This window comes from Lepidochelys kempii, chromosome 6 (genome assembly GCF_965140265.1).
Source record: "Lepidochelys kempii isolate rLepKem1 chromosome 6, rLepKem1.hap2, whole genome shotgun sequence".
NCBI classification, from domain to species: Eukaryota; Metazoa; Chordata; order Testudines; family Cheloniidae; genus Lepidochelys; species Lepidochelys kempii.
In genome coordinates, this window is record NC_133261.1 from 20,373,398 (window position 1) to 20,390,290 (window position 16,893).

Genomic DNA, 16,893 nt, shown 5'->3' on the forward strand with positions numbered 1-16,893 from the left:
ACGCCCATACCCTCTCCACCTACTGCTCTTATCCTCTCCTCTTTCTGGTGAATGTTACACCCAGCTCCCGAGCCTATAGATCTAATCAGCTCTTCTCCAACACACCCTGATGAATGTCTGTGATTACACTACCACTTAGGCAAAATTTATGTCACTCAGGGATGTGTATATTCCACCCCGAGTGACATAAATTATGCTGGCGTAAGCAGTCGTGTGCACGGTGCTATGTCAGTGGGAGAATGCTGCTAGTTTGGGGCAGATTAATTATGGTGACGGGAGAGTGTCTCCCTTGTGTAGACATAGCCTTAGTCCTTGAACCTCCCAGTCACACCTACTTTTAAATATAACTTGTGTAGCTCCTGCACAGCTCTTTACTGTTGTCAAACAAACAGGCCATCAGATCTGTGATCCCTTACAGCAGTGATTTTCAACCTTTTTTCATTTGTGGATCCCTAAAAAAAATTTCAGATTGTGGCATGGACCCATTTGGAAATCTTAGACATAGTTTGTGGACCACACATTGAAAACCACTGTTCTATGGTAACAACCTTTTGTGGACCCTTTAGACATAGTCTGTGGACCCCCAGGGGTCTGCAGACCACAGATTGAAAACCAGTGCCTTACAGTAAAGGTCAAGAATTATGACACAATAGAGTGGGGTGTGGTCTCTGTAACCAGAATCTTCTTGCTGTATTTTGTTTTGCTAGTCTCCCAGTTTGATATTACATAATACTAGGGAATGAGAGAATTGCACCAAAGGGGTATAACTAAGAGTAATTGCATAAAACTGAACAAAAGGAACTTTAGGCAGAGGATCAAGACACATTTTCTGGCATTGAGAAATATTTGGCTGTTAAAGTCTTCTAAGATTTGGATGCGTAAGCCATGTTGCTTGGATCACTTAAGGATGAGCTACATACAGACTTTATTTTAGTGTGAATTAACAGATTTAGTTATTGCAGTCCAAATGTGTAGACACTCTTATTTTGAAATAAAAATGGTGACAGTTCATTTAGCTAGATCAACATTAGCCATTTTTATTCCAAAATAAGAATGGTGCAAGTCTCTATGTGGACAATTCAACTAAATTGCTTTAATTCATTTATTTGAAGTGGTGCAGATGTGTTTAGACTGGTCCTTGGGGTGGAGCAGGAGTGAATGCATTCTGTCCAGTATTTGCAGGGGGAAGAGGAAAGACAAATAAGATGACTCTCTCTAGTTTGCTAACATTTCTAATTTATATAATTTCTTTCTGTTCCCTTTAGTTTTCTTCTGGGGAGTGATAATCCCTCTTTCCATAGATAAATACCCACAGTATTCTAGTGTTGGTTCTTGGGCTTTTGCTGGGCTAATCAAGCACTCCTTGTTCCCTTGCAGTAGAACTTACCATGTAACAGTATTTGTCTAATAGTTCGTCCAAAGCATCTAGTGAGTGGCAGCTTCACTCTTCACCAAGACCTCTCTCCCACTCCTTCACCAAGTTACTCTGTAAATGAATTGCCTCACACACTGCTTTCTGGGAAAGTGGAATTTCATACTCCATCTCCTTGTGTTATTTTTTTCTTCACCATGTACACAGTTATGAGAAGAGCTGTATGTGTTTGAGTGTAAAGGGATTCCCCCTCATACAGTTTGTCTTACGTAAGATAATGCCTCTTTATTGGTCCAGAAAGGTAAAACCAATTTTACTTAGTCCACTTGATTGGTGGAACTTGCTTCATTTGGATTTACTGCATGTCAGTTCCACAAGATGTGGTAAACATGATTTTTTCACCTGAAATGTGTCAATAGACCATCTTAGTGCTAATGATTAAATTGAGCTTCATTTCCATTTTTGTTGAATTTTGTCACCTGAGACAGATTCATGCATCCCTGGAAAACTTCAGAGGGAAATATTTCAACATCTTCTTCCATTCTAGAGTTTCTTGAGAAATCTGGCTCTCTGTGTGTATAAGTTCCCATTGAGCTGCATGCCATCGTTTTCTGGAAAAGGAAATCAAATTACTAGGTGTCTTTAAAATTTTGTTTTAAAAAGAAATGCATTCATTGGCTTAATCTACAGACAGATCAGAGGACATGCTCAACTGACGCTAGAAAGGAGAGGCTAAGTAGGAGTGGGAAAACATGAACAGAGGAAGATCTGATTTGGCTTGAGCTTTGCATTAGTGAGAAGCTCCTGGCTCTGGATCTGTTGGTTTTGGCAGTAATGAAAGGGGATGTGTTGATCTTGATGGCTCCTGTGGTACATTTCTGCTAGTTTGAAGCTCAGTTAGCAAGAAATATCCAGATGCTGCGAGATCCCAGGATCGTCACTAGGAAATTATTTGGAGCCTGCTGTACCAAAAGTATATGTGACTAGGAAAGAACATTGTCTTCAGGGTGCAGGAACTATCTGGGAGAGAACACTTCGAGAACTTGCCACGTCCAGGGTCTATTACTGGATCTTGCTGAGGTCTGCAGATAGTGCCACCTTGTAAATGGAAAATGGGTAAAACTGTCACTTGCCTATTGTGTTTTTAAATGTCATTTTCTGCCAATTGTTTAAAGTTAAAAAATTCTAATAATGTTCTGTATTTCCTGGTTATATTTTGTGGAAATAGCTGCGTGTTCTGCCATTTTCATAGGTCTTTCCTCTACATGAAGTCTTTAATAGAATTTGTCATTAAAAGTCTGTATTAGTTGTTGTGATTAGAGCTGGTATCTGAATATACCAGATTAAGCAAAAATGCCATAATAAATAATGGTGTTATTTTCATAACTGCCACTCTAAGCAGAGTTAGGTTGACCAAATATGTCATTATCCCTATGGCTATCTTAGGAGAAAGTTTCTTTAATGTATTTCCCATGCATTGCTTGGTCATCACTAGAAGAACAGGTTTCAGAGTAGCAGCCGTATTAGTCTGTATTCACAAAAAGAAAAGGAGGACTTGTGGCACCTTAGAGACTAACCAATTTATTTGAGCATAAGTTTTCGAAATAAATTGGTTAGTCTCTAAGGTGCCACAAGTACTGGAAGAACAGTGAGGGCAAATGCTACAACTGCAGTGTAACTTTTCAGTGTTGTAGAATTAGCATAATAAGCAATAGTATGTTTTTTTTCTGTAGTGCCTATCATCATGGTATTTAAGCGTTGACTGCCAAAATTTCTAAAGAAAGCGTCCATAGGAGTTTCAATGAATATTGAGGGGTATGGCAATCTAGTTCTTGCCTAGCAGGATGTTGGGTTTGCCTCACTGACTGCTTAAATAAGATGATGGTCTTTAGTATTTGTAGCTGTGTGAATTACATAGGACCCAGAGCTGCTGCCCTTGAAATCCACCAGCGTCTGACCTAAGTTACTGGTGTGGCCTATCCAGTGTGAGAAATGGAAAGTATTTAACAGATTTGTAGACGCAATAAAAGGAACCCTTTCTAGAAGTAATACAACTTAATTTGCATAAGTAACTTCACTGTCATAAATGTGGTCCTTTTGAAACTTTAACGTTTAGCTTTAACTATAACACCTTTTGTAGAGCTTTAAAACAGACCCAGATATGAATGTCCTTAAATTTTGCAAATTACCATTTTTTGGCATGAGAAAATGAAACTGGTGCTCTTTGTCCTAACTGAGTTACTAAGAAAATTGCAAAATGTGAAATCTGTATTATGGGGTCATGCATATTTTTTTTCAGGAGCAGAAATATGTCAAATACATGGGGAAGAGGGATAGGGGGAGAAGAAACCTTATGGACAGCCTTACAGTTGAGCTAGGTTAACACAGTATAGCCTTCTCTTCAGCTTTTGCACTTGCCCTGAAAATACATTAAATGTTTACCTCTTGTGTTGATTGCAAACCATGTTGTTGGGTTTTAGAGCAGGGTTGGAAATATCTACCTAATTTCATAGTGTAGACATACCCAAAGCTTCCTGCTCACCCTGGGCAAGAGCGTCCATCATCTTCCACAGATTCTAAACTTTCATTGAAAGTTTCTTGCTCTCATGGTTGTGAAGAAAGCATTCCAAATGCAAATAAAGGACTTCTTTGTTGCAGGGACTGGCTTTTGTTGTGTTTGTATAATGCCTAGCACAATGGGGCTGAGTCTCATGGGGCTACCACTATACAAATAATAACTAATGCAGTGCTGTCTTTGTAAGTTTGCAGGCAGACAGCTCCAGAGCCACAGCGACAGCTCAGTTTCTACAAGTTGCAGAAGAGTGGTCCATTTTCATTTTTCTCAGTCTTCACTGGGTTGTTTCATTCTGCTGCAGCCGGGGATAACTGAGTGCATTTGCTTGGAAGTACGTAAAAACAGGGTGAGCAGCAGCTAAAAACCTCCTTGAGCAGCAGGAAAGCTGAGAGGAATAGTGTAGCAGAGACACGTCTCATTACAGTAGGCTAAGGATGTGTGCTGTGAATCCCCATTCTCATGGTAGCTGGGGGACTCTTGGGAACAAAGAATAAATCTCCCTTCTCCCTTCCAGCAGCCAGAGAGGATTGGATGCAGGGATTTCAAGTGTCTCACATCGACCCACGGTAGCTGATATTCTTAGACTTTAAGGCCAGAAGGGACCATTGGATCATCTAGTCTGACCTCTTGTGACCTGTGTTATACAGAATTTCAAACAGTTATCCCCGTATTGAGCCCAATAACTTCTTTGACTGAAGCACATCTTCCAGAAAGACGTTCTCTATTTGAAGACTCAAAATAATGGAAAATCAATTGCTTCCCTTGGTAGTTTGTTACAGTGGTTAATCACCCTCTTTTTTAAAAAAGAAAAAGTACTTTTATTTTTAATTTAAATTTGCCTGGTTATAACTTCCAGCCATTGGTTCTTGTTATGCCCTTCCCTCTCATGTTAAAAAGCCCTCAAGTATCTCATTTTCAGTTCTGGTTTATATGAAACATGGAGTCTCCACACAAGATTCAGGAACAGAATTCTGGTGGATAAGGAAGAGACTGACGGATGCAGGCTAGAACTGATATTTTGTTGTCCTAGTATAGTTTTTATAGGAATTTTTCAGGGCTGTTTTAGAGAAAGACAAGTTAGGGACTTGACAAAGAAATTAGAACTGCAGAAATTGTAGTCTGTAAATAGCTCAGGTCCTCTATTTTGATGTTTCTAATGTTGTGTCTTTTGGTTGGTGGAGCTTCTCCTGATGGTCAGCAGAATGAAATGCTTCAAGAACCAAACAGTGAGGGATTGCAGGAGAGGATTTTTTTTCTGAGAATATATGCAGTGGCCCGCCAAATGAAATGTTGACAAGCCAGTGCTTACTTGCGCATATTCCTGGTCCCAGACAAACTAGGAACTACACGTTGATGACAAGAGGATTTTGGGAGAAAGAGGTTAATGGCTTAACCAACTGGTAAAGAGGAGGAATAAAATAGGAGATTTGAGAACAGCTTTGTATGGACGTTTCTTTTTCCATACTCTATTAGTAGACGCTATACCCGTTTCAAGAAGGGAGCAGTCTTTGTGTTTGAAACTCTTAATATTGCCATGCTGTATGAGTTGATAGCTCTTAAGGTGAGCCCAGTTGAGGTCTCCTCCTCCACTCTCTTTACCTGAATCTTGTCTCTATTTCTTGTGATTGACGCTTTCTGTTCAGGGCAAATTAAATATTTTGTCAAATGTAAATTTAAAAAAAAGAAACTTTGCCTAGGGTTATTGGTGCTGCATTCAGCAAACGGACTGCTTCATGTATATGGAAGAATGCATTAGACAGTATCCAAGTGACTGGAGAGCTTCCGGTGAACCATAACAAAATATGTGAGCAAGTCGAACTGATTGTGATCTCTTCCTCACTTGCCCCTCCCCTGCTGCTGCTGCTTCCCAAAATGTCTAAACATAAGATCCTAGACAGGGTAATACAACTTCTTCAGACATGATTATGTGTTACACTATAGCTTCATTTTTAAAGGGCCTGTACCTGTCTGGAACAGTAGAAGAGAAAAGTATACTGGGCACAATAATATGCACTTGAGCAGGAGTGGGCAAACAATGGCTCGCGGGCTGGATATGGCCTGTGAACCGTTGGAAGCTGGTCCATGAGCTCCCACAGGGGAGCAGGGTCTGGGGCTTACCCCGCTCTGGCACTCCAGCTGGGCTGCAGAATCAGGTGGCGTACTACGCAGCTCCCAGAAGCCGTGGGATGGCCCTGCTTCCAGCACTCCAGATGGGGCGCAGGGTCAGGGGCCGTACCACGTGGCTCCCAGAAGCCGTGGGATGGCCCCACTCCAGCCAGGGCACAGGGTTGGGCCAGACCACATAGCTCCCGGAAGCTGCGGCATTGCCCTGCTCCGGTGCTCCAGCCAGGGCACAGAGTCAGTGGCTGCTCCACATGGCTCCCAGAAGCCACGGCATGACCCTGCTCTGGCTCCTACGTGCTCCAATGGGAGCTGCAAGAGCAATGCTTGCAGACGGAGAAGCGTGCAGAGCCTCCTGGCCCCACCTCCGCGTAGGAGCCGGAGACGGGGCATGCCGCTGCTTCCAGGAGCTGCTTGAGATAAGCGCCACTTGGAGCCTGCATTTCTGAGCCTCTCCCCATGCCCCTGCCCCAGCCCATATTTCCCCTTTCCGCCCTCTGAATCCCTCGATCCCAGCCCAGAGCACCTTCCTGCACCCCAAACCTCTCATCCCCCCCCCGAGCCTGCACCCCCCAGCTGGAGCCTGCACCCCTTCCTGCACCCCAGCCCAGAGCCCCCTCCAGCACCCTGATCTCCTCATTTCTGGCCTGCGCCTCCAACCAGAGCCCTCACCCCCTTCCGCACCCCAGCCCCAGTTTTGTGAGCGTTCATGGTTCACCATACTACTTCTATTCCCAGATGTTTCCCTCGGGCCAAAAAGTTTGCCCACCCCTGCACTTGAGTATGTGTCCTGGGGATAGTATTAAATAGCATTAAAACTGATATCTGCAATTCTTTAGTGCAAATCCTCGGGCAGGAGGGTGGAGGTGATTGGGAGGCATTAGGGGTTTTGCAGGACGCTTGGGCTGAAGAGGCTGCGGGATAGGGGAGCCATGTCTGTCCGATGGTCTGGAGTTGCAGGAACCCTGTGTCTGAAGTATTGGCACTTGAAGGGTTCTTTCAGCCCTCCTGCTTCAGATCCCTGACTTGTCGTCTGACTTGTTTGGTAAATTGCTTTAGAATCTGGAGGTCAGAAGGAAGCACTTTGGGGGTGGGGTGGAGGAAATTGGTTTCATACTGCTAGAAGACTAATCAAACTTTTGCCCACTGGCATGCTTTCTCCCTCTCCTTAGTTGAGGGTTTTGTTTGTTTTTTAAATAATTCCAGTGTTTCTTTCAGTTTATTTGTATCCCTTTTAATCTTATCTATACTACAGAATAACACTAGTTTAACTAAATTGATTTTAAATTATTTAAACTTTCGTGAACCTGTGATGCAAAAACCCTAAATAAGGTTAAACCTTGTTTAAAATGGGTCTGCATTAGGAGTTTGACTTTTAGCTAGATCAGTTTTAAAACGAATTATTGTAAATCACTGGAACTCCATAGTATAGGAAAGGTCTGAATCTGTGTTTACCTTTTCCCACCAGCAGAAAAATTAATTTAGTCTTCAAATTGCTGCTACTGGTGCTGCCATGAAAATACCACTGGACATCACTGAAGGGGGGTGGGGTGGGATGTTATGGTAAGAAAAATGGGTGTTTATGTCCTTATCAAGCATCCCCAGTGTGTACAGAAATGTAATAAGAACATTATGTACCCTTACAAATGTACTCCACGTTTGTTACTTGCCCAAGAGCAGGTACTTCTTGATTGCGCTGTTTTTTTGTAGCTGTAAAGCTCTAAATTTTGAGCTCTAGATTTCTAAGCTCTTTGGGGCAGGTACTGTATCTCTTGCAGTCTAGAAAGCGCAGCCGGGTGCTGAACGTACTTAGGCCTGTCAGACACTGCCGCAGTATTAAAGTATTGCCCCAATGTGGTTGTTCCGAGTTATTCTTCTGGGGTTTAGGTAGACGAGAAAGAAAGCAATAAAAGAGCATCAAATATGGGAGAGAAGTGGGGGGTGGCATATAAATCAGGAAGGGACACAGTTCTGTGTTGCATGTTCCTAAAAAGAGTTCAGAGTAACAGCCGTGTTAGTCTGTGTTCGCAAAAAGAAAAGGAGTACTTGTGGCACCTTAGAGACTAACCAATTTATTTGAGCATAAGCTTTCGTGAGCTACAGCTCACTTCATCGGACACATACTGTGGAAACCGTATGCGTCCGATGAAGTGAGCTGTAGCTCACGAAAGCTTATGCTCAAATAAATTGGTTAGTCTCTAAGGTGCCACAAGTACTCCTTTTCTTTTTCCTAAAAGGAGTAGAAATAGAGCAGCAGGGAAAAAGCAGTAAAGGAATGAAGTGTATAAGTTTTACTGAAATCTGTTTTACAATGGAGCAGCCATAGCTTTCCCTTATTTGCCTGCAATCAGCCTTCGCTCTAAAACCCCTGTATTTCGTCCCTTGGGAACTATGGATTGGAAAACTGGGTTAGCTTAAACCACCAGTCCTACTTTGAAGACCACGTTTATGCAAAGCCTGATGCAAATCTGTCAACTCTTTGAGTTAGCCGTTGCTGGGGATTTAAAAGCTTGACTGTGTCTCCCTCTAGCTCAAAAGTTTGCTTCCACTTTAAACTTTACGTATAGTAAAATCTCCTTGAAAGATTGTGTGCTGGCTGTACTTGAAGAAAATGGCTTGTAACTAAGCAAAGTTACTGATATTTGAATAATTTTAGGGGCGCAATCCCGCTCCCTTGGATTTCACTAGGAGTCTTGCCACTGGCTCCATTAAGAAGAGGATTAGGCCCTGTTTCTGTGAGCATGTTGCCCTCTATGGTTGGTTAAAGCAAAGAAAGTACATAAATGTCCTTGTGTCGTTGGAAGCTAACATTATAGGATTGGAGCCTAACTCTTATGCACAACCTTAACTTTAAGCTTCTGAGTAGTCTCTTTGACTTCAGTGGAACTACTCACATGCTTAAAGTTAAGCATATGTGATTGAAGAGTTGGTGCCTGAGAGTTTCCTTTACTTCCAAGAATCACAAGCTTTGTATTACTGGATCTGCAGAACAAGGGTTCAAGCCCTAATTCTTCAGGGAAAGAGACATAGTAGTGTCTCCTTTGTCAAGACTGTAACAACAGTTCCTTTATAAAGCCGGTTTTACGCTCCCTTGAAACTCTGAAAAATGACCAATAGTAAGACAACCCTAAAAACTTGAAGACCTGGGTTTTTTGGTTAATTAGAACTTGTTCTAACTTTGAATAAATGTAGCTACTATCTTTATAGAAATAAGATTTAGAAATGGCTTTTTGAAGCATTTCCTGTTTGATGCCCTCCTCCCCCAAATCAGCCCAATGAAATCTTATTACATCACAAACATTATTATTTTTTGAGTGTTCCCAGGCAATCTCACTTTTTAAAAAAAAATTCACGAACAGCACTTATATACCACAGTAGTAAGTGATCTGTAAATACAGATAGGTTAGGTACATTTTTCATTGGCTCATCAAAGTTTTCAGGGGCAGAAATATTGAACATTTAAAGGAATTGCTGCCATTTGAAAGCAAGACATGATTCAGTCACTGAAACTGTCACAAGGAAAAGCTGGCAGAGAATATTTTAAAACCTCTCATCAACTAACTTTTTCATTAAGCAAAGGCAGAGAGACTGGGATGACTGCATTACTTCTACATAATGCAGCCTTATCAACAAGTTCTTTCCATGAAAAATACACTGGGGTGATGCAATGTGGACAGACAATACTTTTTTTTTGCCTTTTTTTTTGCCAGTCTCACAGCAAAGCTATTTGTGGAATTGTTAAAATTAAAGGAGCAAATGGTGCTGGCCAAGCTAATAATCTTATGCCCTCCATTTCATTTATTTGAAAACTACACAGAACATGTTTTTAAAACAAACTTGGAAGTTGCATAAACAGATTTTTAAAAATGTATGTTTGCTATTGACAGTGCACCATCATATCATTTACAGAACTCAAGCACTTAAAAGCAAAAAAATGGGTAGTTAGCTACATAGTAAATCTTATATTGCACTTATAATCTAAAATGCACTCTGTCTGTAATCATAAAATATAAACACACTAAATGGCCTGAGTGTCATATGCACACATTAGTGACACATTGATCAGGTCCAAATGCATATACAACACCATTATTCTAAATCAGTAAAATTAAACTAGTAAAATAAATAGATGCCATTGCTGTTAAATACAGTATTTTATCAAAAAGCTTACTATCAAAAAACAGGTAACATCTTATTTTGGAGAGTGTATATTTCCTACACTTTATATTTCTCTGGGAATTATCCACATAGCTCTCTTAATTTAGAGTGAGGAAAAGTGATTAAATTGCTAATAAGCCATTCAACATCTAACTAGGCTAATGAGGCAAGTATTTTATACAACACAAGACAGTGTATGAGAGGGTGGGGAACATGAAATACAGAAAGGGTAGAAAGATGGAAAAACACTGTTAGAAAGATCTTAGTTTGTCTAAGATGTTATGGCTGCAGTATTACTTAAGGGTTTTGGTGAGCCCTGTCTTTTATCTTTTATGCTATGAATCCCTGCCTTCTGTATAGTCGTGTGTACATTCTTATAGTAACATTTTTTGGGACCTAACTTCTGTTCATAGTCTATGGTTCTGGTATATAAATCAAACTCTTGTAGCATGTATTTAGCTTCACTTTCAAATCATGTGTACGTCAATTAGATCATTTCAGTTTCCTAAGACTACAACAAGCTAGGAAAATATAGGCCTGTCTGCATACTCCCCTTTAGTACTTGTGTTGGAGTGGTTGCTCTTAGCTGTGCTGCTTTTGTCTTTGTAATCTAAAGCATACAGCACTGAGTACAAAATAAAAGATGTGACCTCTTTGGTCTGTATACAGCTCTAAAATAACTTATTTTGACTTTGTTAAATATTTCAAGGTGTATATCTGAGCGGAATCTTTTTCCGTGGTGTTCAGATATCCATCTGCTATAACTACCCAAGCTCTGTCTCGTTTGTCTTTTATCATATAACCATTACGGCTCTTTTCCACGTGTGGTGTCCCGGGACTTTTTATTCTTGAGGGATGGTGTTTTTATGCTCTGCTTTTTAGGCAAGAATCACAAAGGTGTTTGGGCACCATCCGCAATATACAAAAATCCCACTGAGTTCTTTAGAAATCTAAACTCACCCAGAGCCTAAATTTTCAAGGTAAAAGTTCCTTCAGTGCCTAAATTTTTTGCCTCTGGGTATGTGCACAGCTGCCTTGCTGTAGGCATCTAGACACCTATTTCTTGCCTAAGCCAAAGAGTGATTCACGAACCAGGGAAGGTGGGTGTTTGCCTGCCTCTTTTGCGTATGGAGTCTGATCCCATAGACACGCTTAGAGGCTGTCTACTGGATTGGGTCCCTTTCAAAATTAGATTGGAGGTAATGGTGGTGTTGCATGCTGTGGCTTGCTATGTCAACCTTAAACTTAGCCCAGTGGTTAGAGCACTCACTTGGGATGATTGGTTCCCCCCCTCAGATAGAGATAGGAAAAAAGTCTTGACCAGGCATCTCGCATCTATCAGGAGCGTGCTCTAACCAGTGAGCTCTCTGGGATAATTTGATGTAGGGCTCCCCCCCAGTCTTCCTGTGAAAGCTGTTCCACTGTGGATAATTAGTCATTGGAATAAGGGGGTTTCACGCCATCTTGAGTGGCTCACGCTTGTGAGTGCCACAGTCAGGGCAGACTGTCGAGCAGGGCAGGGACCCCAAACTGGTTTTATGCTCTAGAATTAGATTTCTCCAAACCAGTAGCAAGTGTGAATTCCTAAAGCACTGTAACTAGTCTTACCGTGGAGTCTGACAGTTCACTTGGGCATTCCGGTCTATCTTGCCACCCAGGCAAGATGGACTTAATGATAAATGGACACTTTTACACCAAAAATCGCAATAATATTCAGGTTACAGTTGCAGGTATCTATCAGCTCTGAATGTCTTTTAGGGCTAGGCAAGGTTGACACTGGGGATCTCTGCTTCTGTTTTGTAATGCAGGCCTTGTGAGAGTCTAAAAAGCAAAAAGATGAAAACATATGCCAGCTACAGTATTTTTGTTTCCATCTTCCAACTGATGGGATGAGCCCTTTTGTAGATAGTCTCATCTGGGCATAAAGGGGACAATTAACAGTCTTCGTATTGTGATGTCCAGCAATGGCCCATTTAGTTTTGATAGACCTTCTTGCTGGGCAGAAGACGATCCCTCCTCACTGGGTTTACAGTTTCAGAGCAAACATTTTTTACAAGTTACAAAGCAAAAACGTAAATATTTACCTTAAAGCAGGTGATAAAGAAATTTTAAGTGAGATAATGCATGCAGCAACTTACAAACATTTCATAAAGACTAAACAAATTGTTATAAGTCCAGTACCTATCTTAACCATACTAACAGACAGGTGAAAGACTGGTTTTCAGCAATGAATTTGTCAGTGGTCAGCTGAGGCCTAAAACCTTGGCAAGAACTGGCACCTGGTCTGTCAGCATCACAGAGGGACTGGACCCTGGGTCTCCTGCCTCCTAGATGGATGCCCTAAAAACCAGGCTACAAAGTCATTCTCTCTGGCTACCTGCCTAATATGCTGGCTTTTGTGAATTGGCGTCTCAGGGATCTGTGTCTGCCCATTCATTGCATAGGCAGCCTAGGTGCCTAACTCAGAAACAACACTTTGATTCACAAAGCCTGTGATTTATTTTTTTCTAGCCACCTAAAAGTTAGGTATTGCTATGCTCAGTATTATATCTCCTAAGTGCTTGACCCACACACCTGCTGGCACTTTGTCAACACGAACGCCCACAGTGGACAGATTTGTGAATTTCCCAGCCCCCTTTTTCTAGAAAAACCCAAACCATTGATTGTGTATTTCCAGTTTATGAACTTCTGTCACACTGATGTATTTATGTGAATCTAATTTTATTTGAAAGTTTGGTACCAAAGACATTAGGTTATAATTTCAATTTGAGAATGAAAAGTCATAAAAAGCTAAAAGGGAAGTGACGAGAACGTAAAGGTTCTTGTGCATATTAAACAAGAAACCCTGGTATCTTAAATTTCAAGGTATTGCTGTGATACCTAGATAAACAGAGCTATGGGGACAGTTCCCAGAGCACATGAAACATTCAGGAACATTGAATTTTCACCTTGATGATCTTTCCATAAAGGGATGAGTGAAATTAGAGCATCAGTGTGTTCTTGTAGATTACTTACTACATCTGTTCAAATGAGGGTATGCTTCTAGGCTGAATACATCTTATTTAGCAAGCTCTGAGAGACTAAAAATGTTTTTGAGAAGAAATTGTTTTTGTGAGGTACATGTCTTAAAGTAGATGTAGTTGATGAGGACAGCAGTCATGACTGCATTGTAACCTCCTCTTGGATTACTTTATAAAAGGAACATTTAAGAAATAAAACAAAGAATGAAATATTTATAAATGAAAACTAATATGCAGCATTAAAAACTTCAGGGAAAGAATGGAGCTTCTTCCAGCGATGCAGCATTCTTGTTTCAGTGACTAGCTGTTATTAAGAGACCATGTTTAGGATAAGTAAATTAGATCAACTCACGCAGCATCCTGTTGCATAATATCCTTTAGGAAGGGATTGTAACTAGTTTTTAAACTAGTATAGTGCTATGTGAAATAGGTGTTGAGTCATATGACTGGCCAATGAATGTTAAGTATGTGATGTCTGAATCATCTGTGGTTCCCCCTCTTCCCCCCCCCCCTTGCATTCTGAGAGAGGCTCTGGTCAAAATGTAGATACATCTGTTTAGCAGGAAGTTTTCTTTCCTAAAGCCTGTGAATAAGATTTGATATATTCAAAAATCATAAAGAATTTAGTTCTTAAACAACTGCTATGTGTTTGTGGAGTTCATCTGTGTGCTTTGTTTGGATTATGTGGAAGGACAGTTTTGAATCTTGAACATTTCTTAAGTGGCAGAAGAGGATTGCACTTGCCTATGAGGTATTATTACATGTTTTCTATGGGGATTAATAGACCTGTTTGAGTGCTGATTATGTTTTGAAACCTTGAGTTATTGTTGGGAAAAATGTTGTTCTGAGTAGAACTTACCTTATACTTCAGAAGGCAATTTAATTTGTTGCTTTAGTTTTTCAAGCTGGTGAAGGAATTTTTATAGAATTGGTTGTAGCTCTCTGAGTTGCATTAGTTGCATGTTAGGGAAATGAATGCACAGTATGGAAATGTATGACCAGCACAACTTGAGCCACAACCAAACTTGTTAAAACTGCTAGCCTTCATTAAGGATAATTCTGTACTGTTTTTGAAGTTTTATACCCAAGTTGCTTTTAAAGATCTGTTAGCAAACTAGTGCTATAGAGACTTCTGAAAAGTTAAACACTTTCATGGTATGGTTTGGTCTCAGATGATTGGACTTCCATTAAACTTTCCAAAAAATTCACTTTATGGCTGAGGCCAGAGTGAGAAGCTCAAAGTAATGACAGTAAATGAAAATATGGATTTCATAATGAAAAGTGGTCAACTTCAGACTATACTGTGGTGGTGCTGAGGTTTCATTTCTGAGGTTTAAGATCAGTAGACATAAACATTTTCTCTCTGTAGACAATACTACTAAAAAACTAGGTGTGATGTAAATGATTTCCTTCTGGTCACTCCTACTATGCCATATCAATTATACCTATAGCTAAAGTATTGAATATGGCATTTTAGTGGCAAATTTAATGCCAAAATATCCATATATGATCTTGTGGTTATCAGTAAGTACATGCATGACCTTGTGGTGTTGAGTTTGTGGTGGCAATGGATTTCATGTTAAGCAAATGGGCTCTGAGTACCAAGAAGTAAAGGGCTCTTTAAATGTGAAATATGAACTCACTTCAGATTTTACATTGCAGAAATGTAGAATTCACTCTCCGTTATTTCCAGATTGAAATTGTTTGTGGACACAGTTCTATACAGCTTGGTTTAGTGACGGGGAAAAACTCAAAATTGCTGCTCAGTAAAAATGAGGAAGCAACAGATGAGCCCTAATTAATCTATAAAACAATCTCCTAAAACAACCTCTAAATAGTATGTTCTGATGTTTCAAAGGAATTTCGATGGTTTTTAATCTTCTGTTTATAAGTCCCTTCAGTTAGTCAGTTTTTCTGTTGCTAACAAACTGTGTACTGGGAATTAGTGAAAATGACAATACACAAAGTGCTTTCAAATATACAAAGTAAACCTACTGAGAAATCAGGAAAGAATTTCAGTTTTTGTAATCTTAAGCGTTTTCTTAAGTGTAATCTTAAATCAAGGTGATTTTTCAGGTTGATGCCCTTCACTATGCAAGTGTTTCTACAAATCCTCCAGTGGAGAAGAATTATAAGGGAAAACATAAAAGTACCAGGCTTGAGAACTTTTTAAATTATAAGCTTGTGACACATGGATGTAAGTTTAGTGCCGACAATGTTCTGTGCTGCGTAGTGCACAGAAATACAATCTCTAACATGCACTGAAAATGTAAAGCACCTTAAGCGTTACCAGCACCTGTCTAGCTTTCAACAAAATATCCCAATATGCTGGTCTTTTGTAATGATTCTTCCTCCCCCTCTCCCCCCCCCCGCATTCTGATCTAGTGTTAATTGACTTTTTTCTGAACTGCAGGAGAGCTCACACCTTAACAGTCCTGTTTATCCTCACATGTGCGCTGGGATATGTAACCTTGCTTGAAGAAACTCCACAAGATACAGCCTACAATACAAAGAGGTAACTGTCCTTTGCAGAAGTGTTGCGATATGGCATTTGTCCTGTCAGTATGAAACCAGCAAAACTAAACTACAACCAATAAGCTCATCTGGTACAAAAGTCTTTGAATTTAGTCTCTAATCAGTGTAGTGTTTCTTACTGTAATGAGCTCCTATGCATATAACTAACTATAAAATCTCTTAATGCATTCAGTTTCCCATGGCAACTCATTCTGCCTCTTTGCTGATGTGTTGTGGCCTGTCTTTTACAATATATAAACAAGCTAAGTTGGCTGTGTGAACTGTAAATTAATTTATTGTATGTTTATGCAAGGCTTTGGTTGAGGTTTTAATGGAAATGTACATTTGGGCTGTGAGCAAACATGAGAACTTGTACCCAAAATGGTAACTTCCAGAAAATAAAGTTTAGAATTATTTCATACCTGAATGTGTTCCATCACTACAATTATGTTATATTCAAATTGATCAAGCCTAATCAAACATTTCCTCTATAGAAGTGGAGCAGGAAAAAAGTATGGTTTACCCAATCATGCAAAACTTCATCTATGATTTTTAATGCAGTCTTTAATTCACTTTACACTTCAAGTTTTTATTAGTTTATACAAAAAGAGTGCCTATCCAAAGGTCTAAGTGCCTCTGCCATAAATTATGAAAACAAAATTAGATTGCCCAAAGAACACCAAACTCTCCTTTCCCCATGTGTCTGATTTCGTGAATATGACGCTGATGTAAAAAATTTTTCCTGTCATAAGAAAAAATAAATTAAAGGGGCACTTTACAGTCCTTCAAATTAATGTAAGTGTCTAGCATCCATTGTCATGGCAGATGTTTCCCCTGTGCCTCTAACCAAGTTTTCTGTTCATTGTTCCATCAGTTATATGGTAGATGTATTTGGTGAACTTCACACATACATATCTGTACAAAGCTGGTGATAGTGTTTTTCATGGGTGTGAACTAAATAGTGAGAAGAGAAATGTGGCAGATCACAGCAGCCCACCCAGTGGGGAGCTGGGAAATGGAAGTGCAATCTTTCAGAACCTGTGATCGAATGGCATTTCGGTGCTGGCTATAACCAATGTAGAGAATTTCAAGAATAGAACAATGTGCCACCTAAAATAGAGGAGAAAAAACAC

At 40.1% G+C, this 16,893-nt stretch overlaps 2 protein-coding genes across 5 annotated transcripts in view; one reads left to right on the forward strand and one right to left on the reverse strand.

Annotated features, from left to right (window-relative positions):
* Positions 1 to 16,893, reverse strand: part of ANO9 (anoctamin 9) — a 79,627-nt gene that overhangs the window by 54,342 nt on the left and 8,392 nt on the right. The window contains exon 2 of the mRNA XM_073347021.1: positions 1,388 to 1,983. Coding sequence (XP_073203122.1) covers positions 1,388 to 1,390 — 3 coding nt within the window. The 5' untranslated portion in view covers positions 1,391 to 1,983. The remainder of the gene's footprint in view (positions 1 to 1,387; positions 1,984 to 16,893) is intronic.
* The window catches only part of PTDSS2 (phosphatidylserine synthase 2), a 67,568-nt gene that overhangs the window by 1,048 nt on the left and 49,627 nt on the right, over positions 1 to 16,893 (forward strand). For 2 of the 4 annotated variants that reach the window (XR_012159303.1, XM_073347026.1), the window contains exon 2: positions 15,660 to 15,761. Coding sequence is in view for 1 of the 4 variants with exons in the window: in XM_073347026.1 (XP_073203127.1) it covers positions 15,660 to 15,761 (102 nt within the window). In the remaining 3 variants the exon portion in view is untranslated. Of the gene's footprint in view, positions 1 to 15,659; positions 15,762 to 16,893 lie in introns of those variants that run through there. The other 2 variants (XM_073347028.1, XM_073347027.1) reach the window with 2 other exon arrangements.